The sequence below is a fragment of the Atractosteus spatula genome, chromosome 18 (genome assembly GCF_055471065.1).
Source record: "Atractosteus spatula isolate fAtrSpa1 chromosome 18, fAtrSpa1.hap1, whole genome shotgun sequence".
NCBI lineage: Eukaryota > Metazoa > Chordata > Actinopteri > Semionotiformes > Lepisosteidae > Atractosteus > Atractosteus spatula.
Window position 1 is genome coordinate 3,786,777 of NC_142723.1, and position 26,540 is coordinate 3,813,316.

Genomic DNA, 26,540 nt, shown 5'->3' on the forward strand with positions numbered 1-26,540 from the left:
TGCTTGCAGTGCTTCAGGCTGTAACCTCCCTGGCGTGTTTAGGTGGTGTGGAGTAGAAGGCGGAGATAGACCCTCTAAATATTGTACCATCTGCACCGCCTCTGTGTCTGTGGGCACGTGTGTGTGTAGGTGTGTGTGTAAGTAGAACGTGCTCATGTTGATAGTGCCGGCTCTTTTTTTTTTTAGTTGTTGACTGGAGCGTTGTATCGAGAGGCTGGTAGCTCCCAAAAGAAGCTATTCCTCACTCGGCTCAGGTGCAGTTCTGTTACCTCTTGCTGGGTTGCAATTAGAGATCCGGGCTCTTTTTAGACCTTATTGTGATGTTTATTCACAAAGTCAACCAATAAAGACAGCCTGGGTTTGACTTGACTTTGCCGTTTCAATCACCGTAGGACAAGGTTATAGTGCTGTTTATCAGAAATCAGTACATTTGAATGTTGTTTTACCCTACAATTCTAAAATGAAGATATTCAGAGTGAATAAAATTTAGACTGCCTTTTTCTTCACATTAAGAAAAGTCCACCTGTTTTTTTCACCAAAAGGAAGTAACTGAAGTATATGTTGCTAACCAATTGATACTGCCCAGTCTTGCTTCTCAGTGGGCTGTTTTTATATGAGAACAATCAACCATTGCTTTGCTTGCATGACTTACAAAAAGGTCCACATTACTAATGCTCACTCACCATCTGTTTGTCTTACAGCTGGTTCTGAGTAATTGTCCAGCAGCTGAGAGATTCGGGGGGGGCGATGTGTTTTGAGCTTTAGAGTTCAACAAACCAAAACTAACGAACATCAGAGTCCTCTGAGGGGGAAAGGCAGATCAGCAATTACTTATTTAAGCACAATACCTTACTGTCTGATGGGGTCATTTCAGCTAGACGGGTTTTTCCATGTGCAAAAAGAACGTGAAAAATAACACCACTGTGAGTTCTGGGCTTGTGCAGATCACCTTTCATTGTGTCTGGTACAGGTAGATCAAAACCAATGAGCTATCCAAATAAACAGTTTTGATATCAGTATTGCACAAAGGTTTTAAATTAGAGGAGTTATTAGCTGGTAACTCTGCCACAAAGACTGACTGCATTTATATTTCTGATTTCTTAACATGATATAAATAAGAGGTGTTGATGTTGTAGTAATTCTTATACCTTTTTGTTTTTGTTTTTTTGCCTTTTTGAGTTCTGTCTGAACTCTGTAAATATAACTATGAGTGCTGGAGACAAAGAAGCAGGCTGAAGCACTCTTCTGAATTGTTCCCCAAAAGATTCACAGTCATTTCTCAGGATTCTAAATAGATTGTCTTGCCATCAGTTTTAGATTCAAGTGTTTAATTTGGACTCTCCTGAGGTGTTCTGTCAATTCTCTCCCAGCATCACTCATTTACTGCTGACTGAACGCAACCCAGAGCTATTGACTTACTTTACATATCCCTTCCCCTCCTCCCCTGTCAAGGTAGCAGTCTAGTGAATTTAATTAGAGGAAAATAGCATACTTAATGTCCACACCACACCAAGGCGGCTGTAGCCCCATGTTTGCTACTGCAGAGCTTCACCGTGATGAGAGATCTCCGAGCTCTCTGATCCCCAAGTCTTTTCATTTGCTTCCTGAGCTGACAACACGTGCAGACCCCATATTTGTCAGTGAAATGTGGAGGGGCACAGATACAGAAGAGAAGATACTGCTCGCTTGTCCCCATCCGGGTTAGGGTGATGTGCTGATCCCCAGCTGGCCTAAAGGAAGGAATGAGGTGGGTTTGCCCCAAGATAACAGGCACTGCACGAGCATAGAGGTGAACACCAGAGAAGAAGTGCAGTGCATAGGCAGTAAATTCTTCCAAATGTTTAAAGAAAACAAATCTGCTTAAGGTATCCATAACTGGAGGAATTAGTAGTTTTCTAAATTGTCCTGTTGACTTATTTATTGTTAGTCTTACTGTACACTTCTTTTGGGTCTTGTTGATACCATCATCTATGTACTGTATAAAGGCTGTTTATACAGTACGTAGTGGGAGCAGAATGTCCTATTCCTTGCACTGTGGATGCCCACCCTCTCATTAAAACACAAACCACTGGGTACATTCGCCTGTCATATTCTTTCTCTCACTCCCTGCGCAAAAGCTGGACAAAAGTTCTCATAAAACATCCTGGCTTTTTGAATCAATACGAACAGCTGAGAAACAGGGACAGCTGAGGCCTTTGTGAGCATCTTCAGGGCTGAGTTTGGAACTTATACTGTATAAAAGGGTTGTGCATGTGTTATTTTTTTACCTCCATTTTTTAACTAGTAGAAAAGGTCTTAAATGAATATTTGATCTGGTTACGAAAAGGAAAATGGGAAATAACAGAGCCACGAAAGCTGTCATTTTTTTGTATAAATTTGTATATTTTGTAATTGCATTTACAAAAGTAATGGAGCCTTTTCTGTAGGTTGAGTGGTGCACATTAAATCTCTATTGCACATTAACTGAAAAAGGGTAAATAAGTGGTCAAAAAAAAAAGAAAAGGAAGGAAAAGATCATAGCGGGTGGTCTGACTGTCGGTTGCAGTTTACCTAAGCTTCGATTTGCCCTGATCTGCAATTTGTGCTGCTAGGTCGTAACATGGCTGCGTAGCTCAATTAATGCTGTGTGGCAGCAAGAGAAAAAGAGGTCGTTTCTTTCATGTAGGAAAACAGAGTTAGATACTTTCAAAGCTGACAGCAAAGCACTGTGGGGGCTTCATTTACTTCAGTTGGGAATGTCATTATCATGTAATGTGGAGTGACTTCTGCATGCATTTGTAGGCTCATTTTTATAATCCTTATGTTACTGAAAGGCTGCTTAAATTTCTGCTGCTATGCTTCTCCTTTTCTTGACCGTTGATTCCTATAATAACTCTTAGATATTTTAAATAGCATTTTAAAGGTTCTGTGAGGTCTTTAGGAACAAAAGCTGCCTGTGGAATTCCTGACTAGAGTACTTCTTTTGGCATCAGACCTTGGGCCTACCTGGTTGTAAGTATTCTGACATCCTGTTGGTGACTTTATTTTAGGTTTGTTAGCGTCTGTGACGTGCAGCTTATGTCAAATTATTTCAGTCTCTTTAAGCCAAAACCTTACATTAGATACCATGTTCTTTTCCTTGAAGCACAATATTCCCCACATTAAAGTAAAATAGATATATTTTGGGAAATGTGTTTCACAGATAAATCAATTATTTCAATTTCAAGCTGTAGTTATTCAAGTTCATTTTTTCTACAGTTTTTGTTAACTATGTGAAAATAGTTATGTTTAAAGGGATATATTGATTACTGTCAGGTATTTAGTGATATTGTGACTTCTGACTTTATTTATTTTAGAAATGATTGGTCTGTAACGTATGTCATGGTTTTTCATTTATTCTGGGATCTTTCTGCATTATAGTATGTTAGAAAAGATTCAACGTTAATCCCATATTTGTCTATAAGATGATATTTGAGTTGTATTATTATTTCTAAGCATGAAATGTATTTTCCTTATTAACCAGATCTTAAGAAAGGCGCACACTCTGCAAATGTTGGATGTGCGGGAAAATTAGGCAGATTCCTGTGTTGCGGTGGACTAAAATCATACATACGTAAATTCTCCTGATTTTGGGAAACAGGACAAGTGAAGGTCTGTAAGGATATTTGTGTAAGCATGCATTTTTTATGGTCGCTTTCTGTTTTGCTTTCTGTAAAAAGAGGCTTTGCAGAACCGAGCAAAGGCAGAGGGAAATACAGAGCAACAGAGAGAGAGAACAAAGCGTCAGGCCTCGTGAATGATGGAGTACACTTCACAGCAGCCAATTCCAGGGCTGAAATCCCTGTAGTGCGGGGTCGGCTTTTCAAGCTAACGCAGCAAATTCAGCCTTTGCACATCACAGTATTAATGATTTATACACATCTGCACCACTGCTTTTGTTCGCTGGTGGGGCCCGGTTCTGTTAATAAAGGAATCTCACGATTGGTCCCAGCACTCTAAGCAGTTTTGCTTAATGCAGTGCCTGCTGTCTTCATAAATCAAAAGGCAGAAATGAACAAAAAAAAAAAAAAGCTCAGCTTTGCTGCATTTATTTTCAAGTGGTGGAATTTTAGGGACAACAAACTAGATTCCAGCCTCTCCTAATATGTGGAAAGAATTTTCTACTTTCTGATGAGGAATAAATGAAGAGCTGAATGTGCTGTTTCGTCTCAGTTAATTTTTATATTTTTTCCTCTGAAGTGGTGCTGCGACTCGCATGTACAGTACAGAAATAAATATACAGGAACATTAATAGATGTCCTCATACAGTAATATGTCATGTATTCAGTCAAAAAGTAATGCCGTTGGGATAAAGGAGTACTGATTGTATTAAACATTTTTATTTCACAAATTGAACAAAACAGCCAACACGTAATTCGCCTTGACTGAGTTTTTGAATGTGGATATTAAATTAATTTTGCCATACAGTGGCTTAAAAAAAATTTGAAGGAAAAACTTCAGGGGGCAACAGTCATCTTGAATTGTGATGACAGAGAAAATCAACCCGTTTTAAACGACTAACTCCAACTTACCCTTCCATTTAAAATGACGTTAATTTTTCTATTGTTATTAGATAAATTGACTTTTCAAGGGCCTTATTAAAATCAGTGTCGCTCTTCAGCTCGATATTTTTGTTGTGCAAAAAGGTTCAGGTGTCTATGGAAAAGTCCTTATGGAAGGGATACCATGGACTGAGGAGTTATACTGGGCTTCTCCCCTGTGTCCGTCCAAATGCCTGACAACTCGATATTTCCACAGGCAGGAGGCAGATATTTAGCAACCTTATGATCATTTTTATTTATTAGTAGTAGTATATAGTTATGATGTTAATATTTCAGTATTAAAAGCAAGCCCTAACCAGACAGCACCAAATTGAAAAGCTGTTTTGAGAGTGTAAGGTGCTTGTTGAGAGACACTGCTTTTTGTTGTGTGAATACAGGAATGGTTTACTGGGCACGGGTGATGCTGCAGCTCTCTTGTTTGTAATTTCCCCATCGCTCTGTATAATTTATTTTCCTTTTAGCTCAAGTAGGCAGTGAAACACAGAATGTGATTGTCCATCTCTTCCGCTAAATGGTCAGCCATAGACCAGCTGTGGAATCATGGGATTTCACCTGCCACTTTCAAGATTGTGTCTCGGTATTTGGACACAATTGCTAAGGGAATAAAGATAGCTCTCGTCAATGATGAATCAATAACTTTGGAAAGAGTGACGCTGGATTGATTTGTTTCAGACAGAAAAGCCTGAGACTAGATACCTGTACCTACTTTGCCAAAGTTTGAGTTGGAATCTCCTAGAACACTGTTATGTCCAGGATAGGGATATCTTCTCATGTGAAAAAAACAGTGGGGAGTGACTGCATTTCTGGGATGAGGTGCGACACGCTTAGAGAACAGAACTCGGGCAGGTCTTGGTTTTGCATTCACCAAGCATCGCTGTTTCGTAAACAAGAGCATGTTTTTTTTCTTGTATTTATTTGTGTTCGTAGCTCCAAAACCATTTATTTAAATACATTTGCTCGGAAATATAGAAAGGTTTGTTTTGTTTTTCTTTATAATTTCTTTTAACATATTTGACATTGTCATTGAAGAACATCTGAGGCTTGTAGCTTGAAATTGATATTATTTCTTAGACTGTTACATGTTTGGTGTTATGGATTGGAGGCTTGGTCATATAATTAAACATGTTATTTCCCATTGGTTGTAACAGATGTATCTGCCCATCCCTGAGTAAGGTCTAGGTGTTAAAAAAGACATTTTGGTGAATAATCATTATCTGTGCTGATGAATATGCCAGCTCTCAGAATCAGGTAACTCTTTTGGGAACTACTATTACATACTGTATGTAGACAGTTGTGTTACTATAAGGAACTCCACAATTTTCAGCCATCCGAACTATAAACTCCCCTGCTTCCAACAAGTCACACATTGAGTCTACAAACACTACTATACTGTAGCTCTACAATCATCTATGGGATTCATGATTGTGATATGACGTGTGTATTAATTTAATTTTTTGATTCCTTGGTTTAGGTTTTTGTATAAAAATGTCAGCTTAATGTCAATGCTAATTTAATAACGTCCTTAAAAAGTGCATACAGTAACTATATACACTGTAGTATATAAATATAACTCTATAGGTACGTTAATTAAAATAATAAGAAGTGATCTAACATTATTATACTGTACATAGTAGAATGAGAATCAGGAGTCAGTAATATGCCAGACACCTTAACCAGTTAGAAGGGGAGAGACCAAAAAAATGTTCTGGGATGCTCCCCGTGTAGTCTCATGTTCCTTTCTAATCAGAACTGTTGAAATGGACCATCTGCAAACACATATAGGACAGGAGAAACACCAGTTCTAGATCATTTCCCGTGTAATCAGGGCCACTCAGAGTTCTGAAATTAAAAACTGTTCAAGTAGAAAAGGAGCTAGCTGCAATCATTAAATGTTGGTTGGTGCTGCATAGGGAGAATTTTAAACTTTAGTCCTTGAGACATGCAATTGTTTCTGAGGGTTCAGGATATGCCCATTTCAATTTTGTTAACCTCAAAACCTAGAAAATAACAGCAGTATGCATCCTCAACAGCTAACTGCAGTGCCTTAGATTCAATGGATGTCTGCACTATGGACTTTTTGCATGGTCTACCAGGGTTCTCACTACTAGATATTTATTGTCCCACAACATATTTATTATTCCTGTTGTTATTATTTATTATGCTTGTAGTGTACTGTCTACATTGTGTGGTGTTGTCTGCTGTACTGTGTACTGTATGTCCAGAGAGATCAGCGCAAATAAGAATTCAAATGCACATGTACAGTACACATGGCAATAAACTCCTCTACTCTACTCTCTGTTCTCTTCTTAATTTGAGAAGTTACTTGAGTTTGTTTTATGGATAAACAGATAAACCTGATTATATATTTACTTTTGTTGTTCTGTAATTGTATGATTTGCTCTGTCACCTTCTCAATTATTTACATCTCTGCACACATCAACAAGCTTAAAAAAAAGACTACTTTTTAAAGTCCACAACAGCTGGGATAAGGGGCTATTGTTTCATGACTTCATATTAGGTTTACGCACAATTGCAATGAAAATGACAAAATAAATTAAGTGAGTGTTTAAGACAATACTGTTGCTTCTCAGCATTTAGAAATATGTTAGTTGCTCTATCTCTATGTGTTTCTGTAGGATGTTCAAGTTAGCAATCTCTGCATGGGTGCTCTCCATGGCTGTGTTTATAAACTGGAATGTACAGTATATTATAGAATATCCAAGACACATAGAGAGGAAAATGGAATCATCCTTTGGTAGAAAATCAGTGAGCTCTGCATATTTACAGCAGTCTACTTTTATAGGTAATTTAATGAACTGCTTTATCAGAAAATTACCCACTTCAATAAATTTAGTGCTTTCAGTTTCCAGAGATATAATTATTACAGTTAATGGACGTAACACATCTAAAACCTGGGTTTGAGTAGTCCTTGGAGCGCTGAATAGCAATGCTAACCACACTGGATATTTTTGTGTCATATTAGATATTAGTTACAGAATTAACAAGAAGTAATTTCCCCCTATACAGAAGACATAGTTGTTTTTAATTTCATGCACTCTGAGAGAGCGTATTACATGAGGTTCTCCATTATAAACAAATGACATATAGATAAAACACTCAGCTCATGTTTTATCATATTTGTATTCTTCCCCTAAAAAAGTAACCATCATTTTGGAAAGGACAGGACTGCGCTGTAATCACATTGGACTTCACCTTTTCAAGCCTGGATTTGTCTGAAGCTCTATTCCCATATTAATTGAGTGTGTTGGATTCTGCTGCGTCCTTTTACCCTCCAAACACAAAACCATGCCAAGTTCTGCATTCTCACCCGCTGAAGCAGTGCAAACAGAATTTACCACTTTCTTGTTTGTTTATTTTAATTGTTAACAGTGACATTCAGAGAGACCAGCCTTGCCGTATGCTAATAGATCGAAATGCTAAACCCCATTATTTTTACTGTGCCTGGTTTTACTGAAGAAGGGTTTTCTGTGCTGTTACAACAAAGGAGGGGAATGAGCTCCACTGAGTCCTCTCTGGGTATACTGTGGACAGTTGGGTCTGCACCTCACGGGACCTCAGAAACCAGAGCAGTCTTCTTGTTCTCTAGTAAAGACAGATCACCACAGTCAAGACTCAAAAACCTTCACTACCTTTATGTCATCAATGAGGAAAGCACATTGGAAAGTCTGGATTCTCTTGATCGGTTCCTAATTTTATTTTGGACCTCATTATGTTTGTTTGTATTAGTAGTAGCAGTGTTAGTGGTAGTAGTTAACTGGATTTGTATAGCGCCTATATGGCCTCAAAGCACTTCATGTGCATGCTGGACCTGCTTTATTCAATATCTACCTGGGCAGCCATTGAGTGCCAGCTGCCTCAGTCAGCTGTATAGCATTGTAGTTCATGAGAAGCATTTTTTTCAGGCTCCCACGCCATTCACACCACAGAGGGTACCTCTCACACTTTTTACTGCTCAAAATTTGACTTACAGTAAACTACGTGAAAGTCTGAGCATACTGTGTGTGATTTAAGAATATGAGAATTTCATTGCAGTATATTTTATCTCATATGGCCCTTCCCCCTTTATTTCCAATAAAAGAAATTTCTTTCCCAACAGTGTATTTGAGCCTTCAGTGCTCGATTCCGCACGGCATTACATCTCTGTTTTTTTTTTCGTCTTTCCTGCCGGATCATTATAACAAGCACCTCATTAAAACACACTCTCCTTCATGGCATCCAGTACCACTCATGCCGTCCTAATGAGGATGGAGGATTCTTGACATCCACAGTAAACAAAAGACCTGTTTTATAGAATGTCACAGTGCTCCTTTTCAGGTGAGGGGTTAGGAAACCACTGCTTGTGCCTTTCACCTCTCGCTGTAAAGCTCTCAGGACTCATGTTTGTAGGGTTTATTAGAAACGATAAAAAATTCTCAGCATATTATTTAAGATCCATGAATGCTTTAGATATCTGTTGCATGGTATTTTAATAATTGCTTAGAGATTGAACTATATACAGTAGGTTATGTTATAAAAGTTTTTAAAAAGTAATCCATCGATCTGTCCACACCAATTGTTATCGCTGCAATCCCAGTGTTGTTTTGCCTGTGAAACAAGACGCCCGTGTCCGTTTCTGAGCAGAAGCCACGAGATTTCATCGAACTGATTGCACCAAGGTCTGGAGTTGGTGGCTGAATGAAAGGAAGATGGAGCAAAGCTACGGTGATGGCTTTCAACTTCATTCAACGCAAGGAAAGGGGGGGAGGAGAAAAAAAAAAGAAGAAAAAAACATGCCAGCTGTTGTGCCGCTGATGTTTAGTAGCACTGCTGGCTTCAGAGAGGTTTTGAAATGAAACACCATTTGCCTGGTGCAGAGTTCTCTTTTGTGAGAGGGCTCCGGTTGTTTGAGTGCGTGCATATGTCATTGTACTCTGCTCTGTCAAAAGGTATAGGACAGTCTGGACAGCTGTGGCATTGTTTTCTTGTTTACATATATCCCAATGCAATATTGAATTATAAAGCAGACGAAGAAGAGGTACAGGATAACAAAAGACGGTAGCGTAGTGACTTTTCCTGCATACTGTAGCTCACAACAGCAGCTGGTTCGCAGTGTTGAAGCTAAAAACAAATATCGTGTAGTGTTAGGCGTCAGATTATGTAACCTGAATGACTAAAAGCCATAGGAGTCGTTTTTTCATTTCTTTATTAAATGCTCCTCATAGTGCAGTTTCTTTTATTTATTTTTAAATAAATAAATAAAATTATTCATTTAAATAATGTATTATTTAAGTAAATTAAATATTTAATTTATTTTAAATTAAATATTAAAAGATAATTTTGCAGTTGATAAAGCTCATTACACTGGAATAAACTATTGTGTCAGAGCACAACAGTGTAATTTGGTTATGAATGCACCTCCAGTGTGAGCTCAGGGTTGTTGTTGGAGTGGACAGTGTCTCCTGTCTTCTGACATTCTTCTGATGGTTTTTTTAGTGGTTGTGAAGAGGCTGCTCAGTTCATTCCTATTTGATTTCTAACCCTTGGTGACTTTTCAGTAACCTCGATTAAAAATTACAGTGTACAATAGATTAATTCAAACCAGATTTAACTGCAGATGTTTATGCTCCCCTAACCTGAAAATGACATACAGGGCGACTATAAATGAAAGCACACTGAATATTAAGTATCTTGCACTTGAAACTTTATTTCATAAACTACCACTTCTTTTAGCTGTGTTTCTAAAAAGTTTATCTTTTGGACAGACTGAATGACGGAGCTCTGAAAGGAATGAAATGACAGCCACCTTACTAAGCAGTAATCTAGTAGGAAATGGAGAAGATTACTGCTTTCAGTCTGAACCTAGAACAGACTGTGCTGTACATTTAAAGTGAGGAGAGAATTTGTGCCAAGAAATTGAGCTTCATAGCTAAATATTACATGACAATAAGAAACATAAATTGTGAGTGTATAAGGATTTTTGTCTTTTAAAAATGTAAAGAAACATTCTTTACACCAAGATCTGATGATAAGGAAGTTATCACACACATTTATGAGTCTGCAATGCAAAAGACGTTGCACATTATCTACATATCGCATGTAACCTCATGCTGGGCTTCAGCCAGCTCCATCTTATTCATAGCTTTCGAGTTTGCTTTGCTGAAGAAGAAGGAAGGAAAATGCAGAATCCCAACGTAGTGCACCATGTGTTCTCCCTTTCTCCCAGCAGAGCAAGTCCCTGAGGTGTGGATCGTAATGTAGCGAGGAGCGTTTCAGGAACAAGGTGTTAAAAGTGGAATTAAATGGAGGCCGATTTAGGGTGATTGGGGAGCATGCCGTACGAGACCCTGAGTTGAGTGCTCTACACTGGGAATGGAGCAGTCCTCTGTCTTTCAGTGCTTTCCTGCTGGCAGGTGCTGGCAGCAGAGGTGTGCTGTGAACAGTTTGCTAACATGGGGTCCCCATCTCTGGCTTCTGTGCTTCGTATATATACATAGCTCAGTGGCAGCAGCTAAAAAGATGAAACAGGCAGGTGTCTGACACTCCGTTTTGAGCTTTACTGCTGCAGCAGCCAGTTAAGCCTCCTGCTCTCCGTGCTCCACCATGCCTGGGGCCACAGATTTAAGCCTCTGCGGGAGACTTAAACTCGGGATCAGAATTCAGTGAGCTTTCATATCTTTGATTATATGCAGTGCCGTGACTATAGCAAGTCAGACAAAAAGAACATCCCTCCAAGAAAAACATTTTGTTCTTCATTGAATGTCCAATTCTTGTGGGGGAAATAAGTTATAAAGAGGGAGCCATCTTAGAAACAGGTAATTATTCTCTCCTGCTTTCCTTTCTGTAGCCTTGGAGGTATAGAAAAAATAACAATTGTGAAAACCTTATCATCTCTGCATAGCTCAAAATGCCTTTGAAAAAATATCAGCAAATATTTCCTTGAACCCTTTAAATCACTCTTGCATTTATGTGTTCATTTTTGCTTGTGTAAAGGAAGGTATGTTGTCAGGGATATCCATTATGTAGCCCTTTCAGCCAGCACCAGCTCAGTATTTTGATAATACCACCTCTTTAATTGATATGTTGATCCTGTCAGTCATCACTTAAATAGTTAAGGAGCTACATTTTTCAATGGAGTGGATTTGAAAAGCAGTACGTTGAGTATTCATTCATTATATCTTTGTATCTAGATAAAAAAACCAGCTAAAACATTTGTTTGTTAATGTACCTTGTTTATATTTATCAATCTAGTTAAGAGCATCAGCTTGTGTAAAACTGTTTTGTTTTCAGTGTTGGATCTGATAAGAGTAAACACATTGATTATGGTTCAGTGGGCAGTCAGAAAGACTTTATCTGCTGTGAGTATTCAAATGCTGACTTCTGCTTGCCTAGGCATTAAACGAGATAATGTCAGGCAGGGCAAAGCACCCTGAAACTGTAAAAGAAAGCACACCTTTAATTCACATCTTCTCAGTTGTACAAAATAGATGTTAAACATGTGCCACTTTATGGCGTTACAACACATAAATTTAATTGCTAGTGAGGGTCTGATTATTATTAGCAATTGTAAAGCACAGCAAATGTAGTTGTACTTTATTTTCCATGCACCTTACATGCATTCTGAGGATTTCAATTAAACTTCATTAAATGATAAATCCAGCTCACAGAGCAAGCACAGAGCTGGCAAGAGCACCACTGCAGCCATCGCCAGCCACTGCTGACTCCTGGTAGATGGCCAGCATTTCTGTTGGCATCAAAGGCTCTGTGATAATTCCCCAACCTCCTGAATCCCCCCATGTGAGACGGAGATATAGAGGCTATCTGAGATTCACTTTCACAACCTTGTGGTGAACCATCACAGAGAGCCACTATGTCTGGCAGGAGGGACTTTCAGATAAATGTTTGCACTCTGGCCATCTAACAAGCCAGAGGTCTTCCGTTAAGAATGTTTTTCACACAGAGGTGTGTGTGTGTGTGTGCTGGGGAGGGAAGAGGGTAGTAGGTTTTTTTTTCTTTTTAAAAAGCTCAATTAACAGCTTTTTGGACTCACATGCTTTTAAGTGTAGGGAGAGTCCAAGTGTTATACATGACTGACCTTTTTTCTGTTTTTATTTTACCTCAAATGCTGAATGATATTAAAAGAAATTAAAATGTGATAACTGGATGCATAACTGGAAATATTACAGTTAAAACGTGTTGGTTACTAGTCAACTTCAGACTCTTCAAATGGTTGGGAAGTATTTGCATATAGTGAATAAATACAGTAGATTCAATGGAAAAACTACTTCAGTATGAAAATGTGTCTTCTTGAATTAAGAGGTGGATACGAGAGTCATCTATTTACAAATAGAACCATTACCAAGAATTTGATGTTTTTTCTTTGCAAAATATTCAATGCAATTCTAGGAGAAAAAAATCAATAAATCGAAAGATAAAAATGTGTCAATAAATGCTCAGGATACAAATATTATTCTGGAACTCACAAAGGCCATGTTGACATTCACATATATTGTATCCTATCCCCATTGTTTAGTATCTTGTAGTAATTGTTTTGGTGCTCTCCTTGTGCCAATGAGAATTATTAGCACAGTCTTCTCAGCCTTCAAGCATGTCTTTTTGTGGAGATCAAAATGTTCATAATGAGACAAACTGATACTGAGTCTATGCTCTCAACAAAACGCCTGTGGGAACACCTCCAAATTTTGGTCCACCAGTGCTGTTAATGGTTGTGAGAAAATAACAAGACAGACGTCTCACAACCTGGCTGTGGGTGTCTGCATCTCCCAGTAAAAAGATCAGAACCTGAGCATGACAGCTGTTTGCCATCAGTTCTTCTGCAGCACCCATGCAGTATGGAATTTTCTTTGAGAAAATGCTTAATGCATCTTCTTTGTTTTTTAATTGGAATGCCTCATTCCATGTGTACAGCAATTCTCATACTTCTTACATTGATTCAGGATAGTACAGCTTTAATACATTATACAGTATTTCCGATATTACATTGAAACAGTTCATCTTGTTTTCAATTAAATTGTTTTGCATAACTAAAAATGTATACAATTTAGCAGTTTATTTTTCTTATGGCAATGGCATATTGCCACTCTCGAGCCTACAAGAGGCCTTTCCCCTTTATTGCTGTTGCAAGTCACATTTTCATACAGACCACAAACACAACATGTTTCCTTGGCTTGATAATAGCAACAACTGACTGACACACAGTACTGATGGATATCTCTAAATTTTGACAGTAGCTGCCCATGCAAAGAGAAACTTACTGTAGTGTAACTGGAGCTAGAATTGCTTTTATTTTAGAGGAACTAGCAATTTGCCCTTTAAGAGGTAAGGAAACAAAGGTAAAAAAAAAATGTATTCCTCTGTGACAAGCTGCCCCTACCTCTCTCTGCATGGGATTCATTGTGGTACTCTGGAGTCAGGATGTGATGGTAAGGATTTGTCTTAATGGAATGGAAATTCACTTATAGAAACTGGTAACTTGTTTGTCTCCTATCAGACACTATCAGACACTAAAAGGCGCCAAAATGATTATATCTGCATTTCTTGATCTAATTTACTTTGATTTTTGTATATAAGCATTGTAATGTTGTACCCAATTGATATGTTTGTATACTAATGACAGCTTTTGCACATGAAGGTACAGTACTACTACTATTATTTTGAATTGGTTTGAAGCACAATGCTTAAAGTGACATGTTTTTGATGTCCACTGTCCACCCATTGAAGTGTTTTCACAAGTGTTATGTTGAGTTATTATGTTTCATACCTTACATTTATTCACAAGCTGAGAAAATGAGCTACCATGCAGGTACAGTATGCAGTGGAGGAATATTTATGGCCATGTGGCTCTCAGGTGTGCACAGTATGTGATGTGTTGTGTTTTAACAGGCTGTTCTCCAGAGCACATTCACTAGAGCTGTCCTGTGTATAGAGTAGCCAATGGCTCTGTCTGACCTTTAGCACGTTACTTGAGCTCAATCTGCCCGTCTTTATCGGCATGTCTTCTCAGTGGAAAGTGAGTTGTACTAGTTCATTTTCCCTAGTAAACGGGTTTGAAATCAACCTATTCCACCATAGTGTGAGCTAAATATCGAAAACAACTGGTGTCTTTTCTGGAACTTGGCAAATACATCATTCCTATTCCTAACTGCCAGCCACCATCTGAACAGCACAGAAATGCACATAGAGTAATTAATTACTAATTTATTTTGCTGACAAAGCAACTTACATTTTCACCAGTCTATTCAGCTGGGTATTTTAACTGGAACAATCTGGGTACAACAACAGCAACGTACTGCCTAGGATTTGAACCCACAGCCTTCCAGTCCCAAGTCCAGAATCCTAGACACCGCCCCACCGTGCTTTATATATGAGTGTAAGTAGCTGGTTAGAACTTTATTTCCAAATTCTTTTCATTTTCGTTGTTTTGGAGAAATCACCTTACTGTTGGGAGGAAAAGAGACAGAATAAGATCTGTTGCTTTCCAGGTGTTGTACCATTATCGCCACAAGTGTGGATTATTACCGAGGTACCTTTGACCTTTTGCAAGGTCTGGGATGGATGTAAGGAGTGCTACCACTGTCACCTGATACAGTCAAAGCCATGCTTGGCATTGTTTCAGCAGTGGTCTGTGCAATGGGACTAAAGTTAGACACTTGTTATTTTGTCACTGAATGGGGTCAGCAGGCAGCTGCTGAAGGGATCTTGCTGTCATAGAACAGGACTGCCCTACATGAGAAATAATTGCTGCCAACCTTTAAAGGTGGCGCATTCTGCACTGTTAAATAATTGAAAAATCATGTCAAATCTTCCTTTTAATTAGTAGTCTGGAGAAGTAATTAAAAAATGAGGCTCAGAAAAAAAAAGGCTTCTTTCATTAATGTTTCCAGCTGATACAGGTATCTTTATTATTTTTATCTGCTCAATTGAATTTTTAATTTTGTTTTTGAAGACTGCCACAGATTTGCAGAATGCCACAGGAACATCTTTGTGACTTGTTTCAGTTGACATTATCCAGTACAGAGCAAAGCTGAACAATAAAGAACAAAGGTGTCACATAAAATGAATTCCCTAAATTATAAAAATGTTTATTTTTATATTGCTCTCTCTCTCTTATATAATATATTATCTGTATTTAAGGGCCCCTCTATTATAAAGATGTCATTCCGAGTCATAGTATATAGGCCTCAGGTCTAAGTCTGAGACCCCGAATTTAATTCATACAAATATTATTTTTGTCTGAATTATTCTTCACTCTTCACTCATGTCTGTCCACAACCATATCAAATGCCATTTTCTCCAGATTGAAACAGAAGGTACCCAAGGCTGTTTTTCATTCTGTTTTATAAATTAAAAAATGAAAAGTATATTATTAGATTGCCCAAACAGCCATACGGAATGTCTCATATACTCAAGCAAAAGCAAACAAATCCTTTTAGTGTGCATATGGCATTAATAAAGAAAATATACTGGATATACAGTATGTTTAAAGAGAATAATTAGTGAATTAAATCTTGCACATCTTTGATATACAGTAGATGCCATTTTTATCTAATTCATCCATTTCTGACGAAAAAGTAGCTATTTGAAGAGAGATTGTTTTATGGTCTTCAGTGCTTTTTCACATTTGTTGTGTGTTTCAGTATCCGTAACCCAAGGAGAGACAGATTTTTACAATTAAATTTTCTTTTTCTCCCCCTCGTAAGAGTGTGAAGTCAGGCAGCAGGGATCCTGTGTTCTCTGTACACAATGAGAAGAAAATAAAAAATAATGAAGAGTATTTGACTTATCCCATGACATGCTGGTACAAAAATAGCACGTTCCTATTTGGCGCAGTTACCCGTGCAGCTGCTGTGTTCTCTATCTGAGAATCTTGAAAGAATTTTTAACACTAAGTGGTGCTGACTCCGAGCTTTTTCCTTCACTTTAGTTGTTGATGTTCCTGTAGTCCCGTAAGAACTTATACCGATACGGCTTTTGCCGAGAAGGTATTGATCCTTACATATTTATTTAGTATTCGATATCATCAAGTTTTTGTGAAGAGTAAAAAAGAAAAACAAAACAAAGCAATGCTGTCATCTCAAGGAGTCCTTCTTCATCCCTACGGAGTTTCCATGATTTTACCGGCCGCGCCGTACTTCGCTGGAGTTGTTCAGGTAATGGAAGGCCACTTCCAACAAGCAACTTAACGCCAGTGCACTTAGAGTAATAATTGGAATTTTTATGGTTGAGAAAGCAAACACTTTTAATACAGGCAAAAGCCCTCATGTAGTCAGGGAGAAGACAGTAGGAAATCAAAAAGATGGATCACCCTAATCTGTGTATTGACATCTCTCATGGTTGAACAAATGGTGTAGTTGAGCTATATTCGCCTGTATTGATCCTGCTGCTGCTTAACATTCATGTCTGGGCTTCTCGAGGTTGACCACAGGGCAGAGGATTTGCTATGCACCCCAGACTTTCCAGAGACTCAGCACTCCCACAGCAATGCAGGAGGCAAAGAAAATGATCATGATATTGCTTAGAGTTAAGGGCTGAGTGTGGGAACTTACCAAATACAGCTGTGTCTGTGTGTGCATATACTGTACCTGTATATACTGTACCTACAGGAGAACAGCTATTAATATTTCTGTCATATTATTGTAGCTGTTGCTTTTCCAGATCAGGATCTGCCTCTTAAAATTTTTCAGTTTTTCAACTCTGTCTACAATACACATTTAGAATCATCGTCTTATAGTTGGCTTATCATGGCTTTTTCCCCTTTTTGTCTTTTAAAAGAATTCTTTATTCAGAATGTTCACAAATTAATCTGAAATGTATTATCATTCTTAGTGATCGTAATATTGTCACAACCCCATGCCAAAATATTGAGTGCAGTATTTGAGTAATATAATAATAAGAAGAATGCATCGATACTTCTTGTATGTTTTATTAATGTCATTAAAAATAGAAAAAAAAAGAATTGAACTTGTATTTTGCATCTTGATAAAATTTGCAATGAAATCAGTTGTTCATTTTAAAAGTCATTATTTATGTGGTTTTCTTGAATCATGTTTGAAATTTATATGCAACTGATAACTTATTCATATCTTCAGGGAAGAGGTTTAATACGGAAGTAATGTGGAATTAATCATTTAAAATGGAGTAATGCAGTATTTGGACAAGATATGACCATGGGGTCATAAACACCCTGAAAAGAAAATGCCACCGTGCATTCAAGCTTTTCTTATGTGTGTCATCACTGTTTTTGTGCGCAGGTTTCCCAGGGAAGAATTCATAAATAATTAACCATAGGGGTATACATCCTGTCATTACTACATAGTGAAAATACTTTACTTTCAAGGGATTTCATAACAGCCTTAATAGTGTATTTTCTGTCTGCAGGAGTTACTGTATATGCTTAGTTAGAGTGTACAGTTATTTGCAATATTTGGAACTAGACACAATCAAAAACACATCTGACTGTTGCCATTAAAGCTGCTCATTGTTTTGAGTTACATAGGTGATTGGATCTGATTGTTTGTTGCTCAAAGGTGTTCACATTTGGGAATTCCCCCTTTGAATTAACATATAAGTTATCTATTCTTTATAAAGTGGAATTTATCTAATTAATTTCAAATATGCATGTCGGTTTTGCCAATACAATTGTAAGACATTAGATTGCAGTAATGGAGTCTTAACCTCTGCATAATTAATTACAATGATTATATGATTAAATTTGATAGCTTTATTAGTATACTGTCCATCCCTTTCCTAATGTTGCTGTCACCAATGGAAATCCGTTTTCTTCTTTCTACAGTTTTTAGGCAAAAGACAAGTCTCATATTTTCATATTATAAATTAAACCTTTAATTATACTGCTCACCTGAGTAGAGATACATATGCATGATGCTGGATGGTATCGATCCACTCTTCACAACCCCATTGTCAGTATCAAAAGCTTTATGTGCATTTCTTCTTAGTGTCTTAAAGAATAGGCTTTTTTTCTTTTACAATGTCTATGTGCTGTACTGAGATGCCCTGAAACCCATCCTCTGTTTTGTTTTGTTTTTGGTTTTATTTGTGGGTGAAGGTCAGAAGACGGGGTGCAGTCCGTTCTCTGCGCCCCTGTCCTATAAATAATTACAGCCAAATCGCACCTTGCATGCTATGTTGATTGATGCTGAAATTGCTTTTGAAAGTTCTCATAAGTTCCTTTTATAGATTAAGTGCCTGTGTAGGAAAAATAACTGCACCCAGCTGAAATGGGTGAATGTAATCAGGTTTAATGGACTCAGGAGCTTGTTGGGAATTAAATAACTATCGATTTGTTGGAATGTTCTCGTCATTACCAAATGCCACTATACGCACATCACCAAGGCAGATGAAATTGATGTAGGGCCTTTTTTAAATTTGGGACGTTCTGCATTAACCCTGTAGGAACAAGGTTGTTCTTTGCTTAGGAATAGACAGCAGCAATACTGCAGTACGTCCGGTCACATATACAGTATATTTACTCTGTAAGGCATCAGTTAGATATAGGCCAAATTCTTTAATGCTTATATGTTGAACAAGTAATTTAGGTGCATATCCCAAAACATTCATAGGGAAGCCAATTTTCTCAAATCCCGCTGCAGAAATTAGCTTTAAATAACATCTGCCAAGGAACTCCCAGCTCAGAGAATGCAAATAAAATGACACCAGCTACAGAGAGATGTGCTTGACCAAGCAGATGGTGTTCATGTCCAACCACACAAGCGGACAGGTTTACATAGGAATATCTGAAGACATTACCCAACCTTATTGCTGCTATTTTTAAGTGCATCAACAGCTTCAGTCGGGCCATATTAAGAAAAACAAAGCCACTGTCATGTTATCTGCAGATTGCTTAGACTCCATGAGGCTCTTATATGGATTGCTGATTTTAATTGAGGTGACGGTATTGAAGTAATTTTGAACTTTGCAAAACTGTGAAAGCTTTATTTAGCAAATTATTAGTCCACCCGTGTAGTATTTCTAATATTTGACAGCACGTCAAAGTAAGTTTGTTTCTCCTGTTGTAATTGTTTATGTTTCCTGTTAGAAGCTAAATATGTTGACAAAAAATGGTTATACACCAGTTGCTAGTTTATTCATTTATTTCTTCACTTTTGAAAAGCACATCTACCATTTAAAAACACTTTAGAGACCAGATATGCCAACCTCAGGAAATGATGGGTAATTTGGACATCAAAGCAGTCAGTGATTAGGGTACAGATAAGGTCTCTAAATGACCTTGGAGACCATTAATACTGAGTCATTGTTTGATAGTGGAATCATGCAGGAACCTCCAGCTTAAATCTTGGGTACAGTGCTCAAAAACATTTTCCTAGAACCTCACTGTGCTCCTATAATTCATAATCGAAATTTGGTTTCTCTCATAGTTTGAAATGTTTTTATTGTACATCTTTTGTGGAATACCTGAGATATGGAATACGTACATCCGTACCTACAGTACCTGTGGCAGATATACTGAACATGTGTTTTTGCATTACTTTCGGTGAGGTGATCAATCACCCATTCTGCTCTGGTTTACGCCTATGCTGTCTCTAGCTGTCTACAGTGTATCCTGTCTTGTGCTGCCTTTGCATCTGTGTCTGTTGGATCCGGGTTGGAAGGTTTGAGACTTAACCCCTTCTGTTGCACAACTTCTTTAGTTATACCTGTGCTCAAAAGAAACATACTGTTACAGCAAAATCAATTAAAGCAAGGAAACATAAGAAGGATGGTTCATAAAAACGATGATTTGAAGAAGAAGAAGGTGCAAGCCGTGCTTATTATTTTGATCCAAAATGTATAGAAGGGTTGAACTAATTCAAGTAACAATTTTATGGGTGGGGGTTATTTGCAGTCTCTCTTTTTTTTGCGTTGTTATTTTCCCTTTGCACTTTAAAATGAGCGATGAAAAATGCGTAGGTACGAGGAATGGGCATTTTTCTTAGCATTCTAGACCTTTTTTTTTTAAGCTGTGCAATAAAAGTTGAACTATAAGCCTTTGCCAGAGCAAACTGTCAGAATAATCTTGGTTGATGAGAATGGCCAAAATGTGGCAGGGTCAATATAAAATGTAGCTTGAGTTGCGAAGTACAGATGGAGCTTTTTGTCAGAGAGCCGGAGGCAGCAAAACTCAAGGGCTGAGTGCACTGTGCAGGGCTGTTACAGGGGATCCGACTAATGTACAATTTATTTTTGTCACTAGCCTGCATTCTGTAAATAATAAATTACACATTTTTATAGAATGCCCATGCACAAATTTTTAATCTTTCATTTGTAACCGGTTCACTTCTGAAGAAAGGATGACCATTTTCAGATTTATAGAGTTCAGTGCCAGTTAGCTTTTAAATTCCCACGTATTCGGAAGAAATAAAGTTATACAATTTCGGTCATTTGTTCATGGCATGTTTGTTTTCTGGTTTTGTTATTATCTACAGTATAAGCAGAGGGGTGCAATGTATTTAAGCACAGTACTTTAAGCATTTCATGATACTGTATGCAGCGCCTGAAATTAGGAAAATGTTGTCTGAGTTGCAACATAGCTGTTCCCGTCATTGTAATGCCTGTGAATGTTGCTAGAAATAAAAAACATCTCAGAGATGCTGATGAAACAATGTTCCTCCATTTAAGTGTCCTTGGAAAGGTGAACTGGAATTTACTTTTCACAGAATTAAGATCAAGCTGAAACACGATATTGCTAAAAAAGTGAGCCATAAAGCCATTGAAGATGTCGCCTATAATTTGTGTGTGTGAAACAGGTCATTCACAGGTCAAAAAGAGTAAAGATAAGGATTGATCTAACCAATGAAGTCTTAGCTGTGGAGGCACCTCGGTGATCCCATAGCTTGATGGAATTAACGATCCTTGATATGAGCCCACCCCAGTCAGCTGGATTTCAGCTTAGGGCAGGAGTATGGGGAGGAAGAAAAGGGCAGTGCGACCAACAGTTGGCCAATCACTCTGTTCCACTCCGTTGTAAACAGCCCTTGTCTGTCCATTGGGCTTTTTCCACTTGTAGTCGTCTCTGAACAGTTCAGGCCTAGGAGGGATACAAAGTAAGACAGATGGTTTTCCACAGACTTTCCCTCCAGCACTTTCATCTTTCATCAAACTATTAATTCATCTGTTCGGGTGGATACATTCGCGCATAGAACCAAGATGAATATTAATGAGATTTTTAATAACTCTCTACATTTGCATTCCCAGTAACTCTTTACATGGTTCTAGCTGATTAAAACGAATCATTTACATAATTAACATATGGTTATAGTGTTGCCTTTAATATGCTGATTATCTCAATACTTTTGTCTGGAGTCAATTGGATTCAGACCATCATGATTGTTTGATGTAAGAATGGTTTATTCCTATGAGGATGCCAAGTGTTTGCCCTAGGGCCTAAAATAACTGTCCCCAAACAACTCTTGAGTGTGGTAACATTAAATAAGTGTTTTGCTACTGTTGTTTCAAAGCCTCATAAGGTTATCTTCCAGTGGATTTCATACTCTGCTTTGCCAAAATATGTGTAGACATTATAGATGAAGGTTTCTGAAATGCCATGTATTTTGTATCAGTGTTGACACAATGATGTGAATTAACCATTCATAACTGATGTGTTCATGCTCTTCTCTGATCTGGAGATAAATACAGTATGATCTGGAATTAAAAATACAGTATTTACAATCTTAGTGATTAGAATAACAGCTTTAACTCAAATCAGTACTCTTTCCATCACATACTGCTAAAAAGGTTATATTCTTTCACATCAGTCACATTTTAAAAGAGTTACTGTTAACAGTGATGAATTCCTCTGAAAGAAAAATATGGAGAGTTTCCTATCTGAGCTAATGATGGCATTTTGCCTATCATTATTTTGTTTTAGACATGATTAAATCTAAAGAGCCTTGACATTTTATCCCGAAAAAGCTGGAGGTCAGAGTAAAATAAAGAATGATGGTTGCCACAACATCTCTGTGATGAATATCAATGTATTTTGACCCTAAATAATTATTGTGGTATTTCCACATCACCAGTAAAGGATTTGTGAGAAACTGTGTATCGCATACTAAGCTGGTGCTTACATTTAAGAACACACGTCCTGGATATTTGCAAATTATAGCTTAAGGTCCTTAGAAATTGTTTTTGAATTTTATAAGCTGTGGATGTGAGTGTGTGGTCTGTCAAGCCATTAAAATGAAAGACATGTTTCATGTTTGTATGTTTTCAGGAGCAATGGTCAGGGCAGTCATCTGTTTCACAAAAGGCTTGGAGACTGAAGGGATATGTAAATATAATAAAACTAACAAAATTAACCATTCAAAAAGCAGATTTTTGTTTCTTGCAGTGTTTTGTCTTTTATTTGCAAATATGGTTTTAAACTACTCTGGTTGCACAGCTGTACAGTATGTACAATGGACCTATTCTGTTTGAGGTCAAAGATTGGTTTGGTTATGCCTCTACAGTATATTCAAACAGACAATTGTTCATTTTAATAGTACCGTGCATGAAGCAATCATATCATATAACCATCATAAAGGTAAATATTAGATGTAAAGTTTGCACTAATGCTTCCTGTTCAGCAGAACTGTGAATGTTGTGATGCTCTCTTGGGTCTCTGAACCATAGAGTGCTTGTGGCTCAGTGGAAGCATGAAGTGACAACTTCCTTGCTCTCTGGGGTTCTTTCTGAGATTCCCTGAGGAGTCTTTTACAGAACTTGTCACCTGGGAGACCCAACACCTAATGCTGCATTTGTCCATCTCAAAAACAGAGCCTCACAGGTTGACTGTCCAACTGAGAGGATAATGAGAACACAGTGACACAGAGCAGGTGAAAAGATCATGATAGGGTTTACATTTCTACAGCTCTGAGAGGGCAGATTACTGTACTGTATATGGCATCCCCTGGATTTATGCCTGTTGTGAGAAATAACATAAAAATATAATAACAATATTGCAAACGAGAGACCATTCAGCCAATCTCGTCCATTAGATAGTTAGTATCTAACTGATGCAAAGAATTTATGTATCTGTTTCCCGAAAAAATCCAGAATATCTACAGTAGCTTGTCATATTTTGGTGAAGACATACCTCCTGCTCTAGATGAAGTAAATGAACTTTCACATACTGTATTTCACTTGTGTCCTCTGCTTTGTATGTTACTTTTCAACTTCTCTCGTCATTTACCATTAAGGGGTTTAGCTTTAACTTAATACTTAGTAACTTAATCTTTGATCAGAATTTAAACTAGACCTTAAAGGTGTCTTCTTAGATCTTCAAAATATTAAGTAATTTAGCCTTTAAGAGTAAATGAGCAATAGGTTGTTCTTCTCCTGTGGTGTCTCCTTTTGTTTGCTTTTCCAATATCATGAACATCTGCTGTTAAGTGGCTACTTCTGATGTAATTTGTCTGCATTAGTGATGACTAAAACTGGAAAGATGGAGATGATGGCTGGAATCACAGTGTTTACTGTTGCAATTAGTTTTTTATGCTTTCCGTCTTTGTGAAAGTCATAGCTTCAGATGTCTAATATCATGCTGTAAAGTCTAGTGCTCCTGAAATGCGCACCGACAAATGCTGGAAAAAAAAGTTATCGTTGAAAACAAAACTCTTGTGGAAATATTTCGAATGTGGGGGGGTAACTGTTCTTTGAGAAATGTTTAGAGAATTTTTAGTGTAATTTAAATACAACCTGAGAAATTGTTGCATGCCCTACAGTACCTTCCACCTGCCCGCTGTTGGAGAAGAGACATTCACGGCTAATCAGGTATTTGCATAAGGGGGATGTGATGGTATTAATCTGATGGTAATAAATGCTGGGCAGGAGACAAGAGACTGCCAAAATACAGAGTGTCTGAGCAAACCTTAATCTTTAATAAGGTGCTGTTCTAGTCTATAACTGTCAGGGAATGACAGAGTAGCGCTGCTGCCTGCCTGCCTGCTCAGAATAGGAAATGTTTCTTTACATAGGGACAAACAGCCCTTTGCCTCCTTCTTCTGTTGGATCCCATGATATTTGTGAGAGTGGAATCATGAGGTTTAAGTAAGGAGGATGAAAGGCCAACTTCTCAAATTTACATTCTTGTAGTTGTGTAAAAATATGTTAGGAAAGGACCTGTGGGTACAGCAGTCACTCATTCCTACGTTACGCAGTTGTAGATAATACCACGACAGGTCAACGCAATCTATTCATGCTCAAAATTGAATTTCTGAGAGTTAGTCAGTGTTATTTTCAACTCAAACGTTCATTAGGCTCTGCTACATTTGTTCTGGTGATACACCAGGTAGTTTTAATCATGCTGACCTTAAGCTAAGGATTTACTTAACTGCTGCAAATGCAATGTTGGTACTCTATTTAATTCCAAAGTCTAGATAAAACGCATATAAATACAATTTAATTATTCAAACATAATTATAACAGCCTGCATGTACACTATATATATGAACAATATACTGTAAGTGCATTTGTGGAGCATTAGACTGCTCAAAAGTAGGAGCTCTGAATTGAGTGTTATTTATATTGGTGAGGGGCATTATTTTGCCAAAACTGAAATGTAAACTGATGTTAATTAAAAACTGTACTTGTGAAGTTCAACCCCCTCCTTGCTCCCCAGCAATTGGATGGAGCACAGCTGTTCATGTGCCTCACACCTTGTCATAGTTCGGGATCAAAATTAGCATTTGTTAATCCAACCTTGATTAAAGCTGTGCTGCACTTTTCCTGGTTTCATGATTACTACAAATTGCTTGAAGGAAAGCACTTAAATATTGGATAACATGCAGTAATTTAATCGCATGTTGGAGCTGTGTATTTGTGGCCCAAACAAATTACCAGACAACTAAGTCAGTAGTTAAACAGAAAGGCATGTTTTGCATTCTTAATTTGTTGTTATTAGTCATACACATTAGGAGTTCTGTGTCACTAGACACCATTAATCACGTTTCAAGAACGCTGTTTTTCTGTCTCAGAACAAGCACCCTCTGCTGTTTTGGAGCCTGACTAACGTGGCAGGGGGTAACAACATAAAAATGGGGCTTGTTAATGTATACTGCGCCCTAATGCAGACGCTGCGTTTTGCGTTCGTATTTGAATATATGTATAATTCATTGACAAGAGATGAATTTCAGGAAGGATGTTCGGTCTAAGTATTAATTAAAAATTTGCATCCTCCATGAAGAAACAATAAATGTGTAAGGGGGAGAAAAGGAAAAGAAGACCTTTTGAAGGACCTATGGCTACTGCATGCTTTTCCTTGAGGGCCAAATCAGGTTTTTAAATCATGATGACCCGCCTGCAATACTGGTTCCCACAGCTGGGTCTCTGGAGCAACACTTCACTCAAAGTGTGGCTGCAGGAATCCAACCCACATGCCTATCAGTTATGAGCCCAAATCCTTGCCCACTACACTAAGCTGAACCCTTTTTACTGTTATTAGATTTGTTTCATGTTATTTTTACTATCATTTGATATGTATCTGTCTCCAATGCAGGTTGAAATGCACAACATTGAAAGTGTTTTGACAAATAAAGTTATATACTGTATACTCTTCCCTTCTAAAGAAACATCTCATGCTATGTGCAAGTGTGATGTTAAAGGGTAATAAATACTGTACTGTATAAAGCATCAAAAGGCTTCTTTCAAAATAAACAACACAATCAGATAAAAGCTCAAATCAAATCAATTGGAACCACCTGAATGTCTTTGAAGGTTGGTCCTATTCTTGGGCATGTTGTTCATATTTCAAAGACCAGAATTGAATGCTCACCAAGTTAATGTAAAACATATCTAGATATAGATGGCACTTTTATATTTGAATGCAGGAATTCGGTTTATACACATGACAAAAATGGCCAATGGAAAAGTTGGAGACAGTACAGAAACACTCTGCTGTGCAGCTCCATCACCGTATTTCATAGTGGTGCTATTGGTATGTTATTGGTG

The 26,540-nt window shown here is 37.7% G+C and overlaps 1 protein-coding gene across 20 annotated transcripts in view; it reads left to right on the forward strand.

Moving 5' to 3' along the window:
* rbfox1 (RNA binding fox-1 homolog 1) overlaps positions 1 to 26,540 on the forward strand; it is a 648,127-nt gene that overhangs the window by 496,996 nt on the left and 124,591 nt on the right. For 2 of the 20 annotated variants that reach the window (XM_088936371.1, XM_088936382.1), the window contains exon 1: positions 16,523 to 16,747. The exons of 17 other annotated variants lie outside the window; for them this stretch is intronic. In XM_088936371.1, coding sequence (XP_088792497.1) covers positions 16,661 to 16,747 — 87 coding nt within the window. In that variant the 5' untranslated portion in view covers positions 16,523 to 16,660. Of the gene's footprint in view, positions 1 to 16,522; positions 16,748 to 22,850; positions 22,885 to 26,540 lie in introns of those variants that run through there. One more of the 20 variants, XM_088936379.1, reaches the window with a different exon arrangement.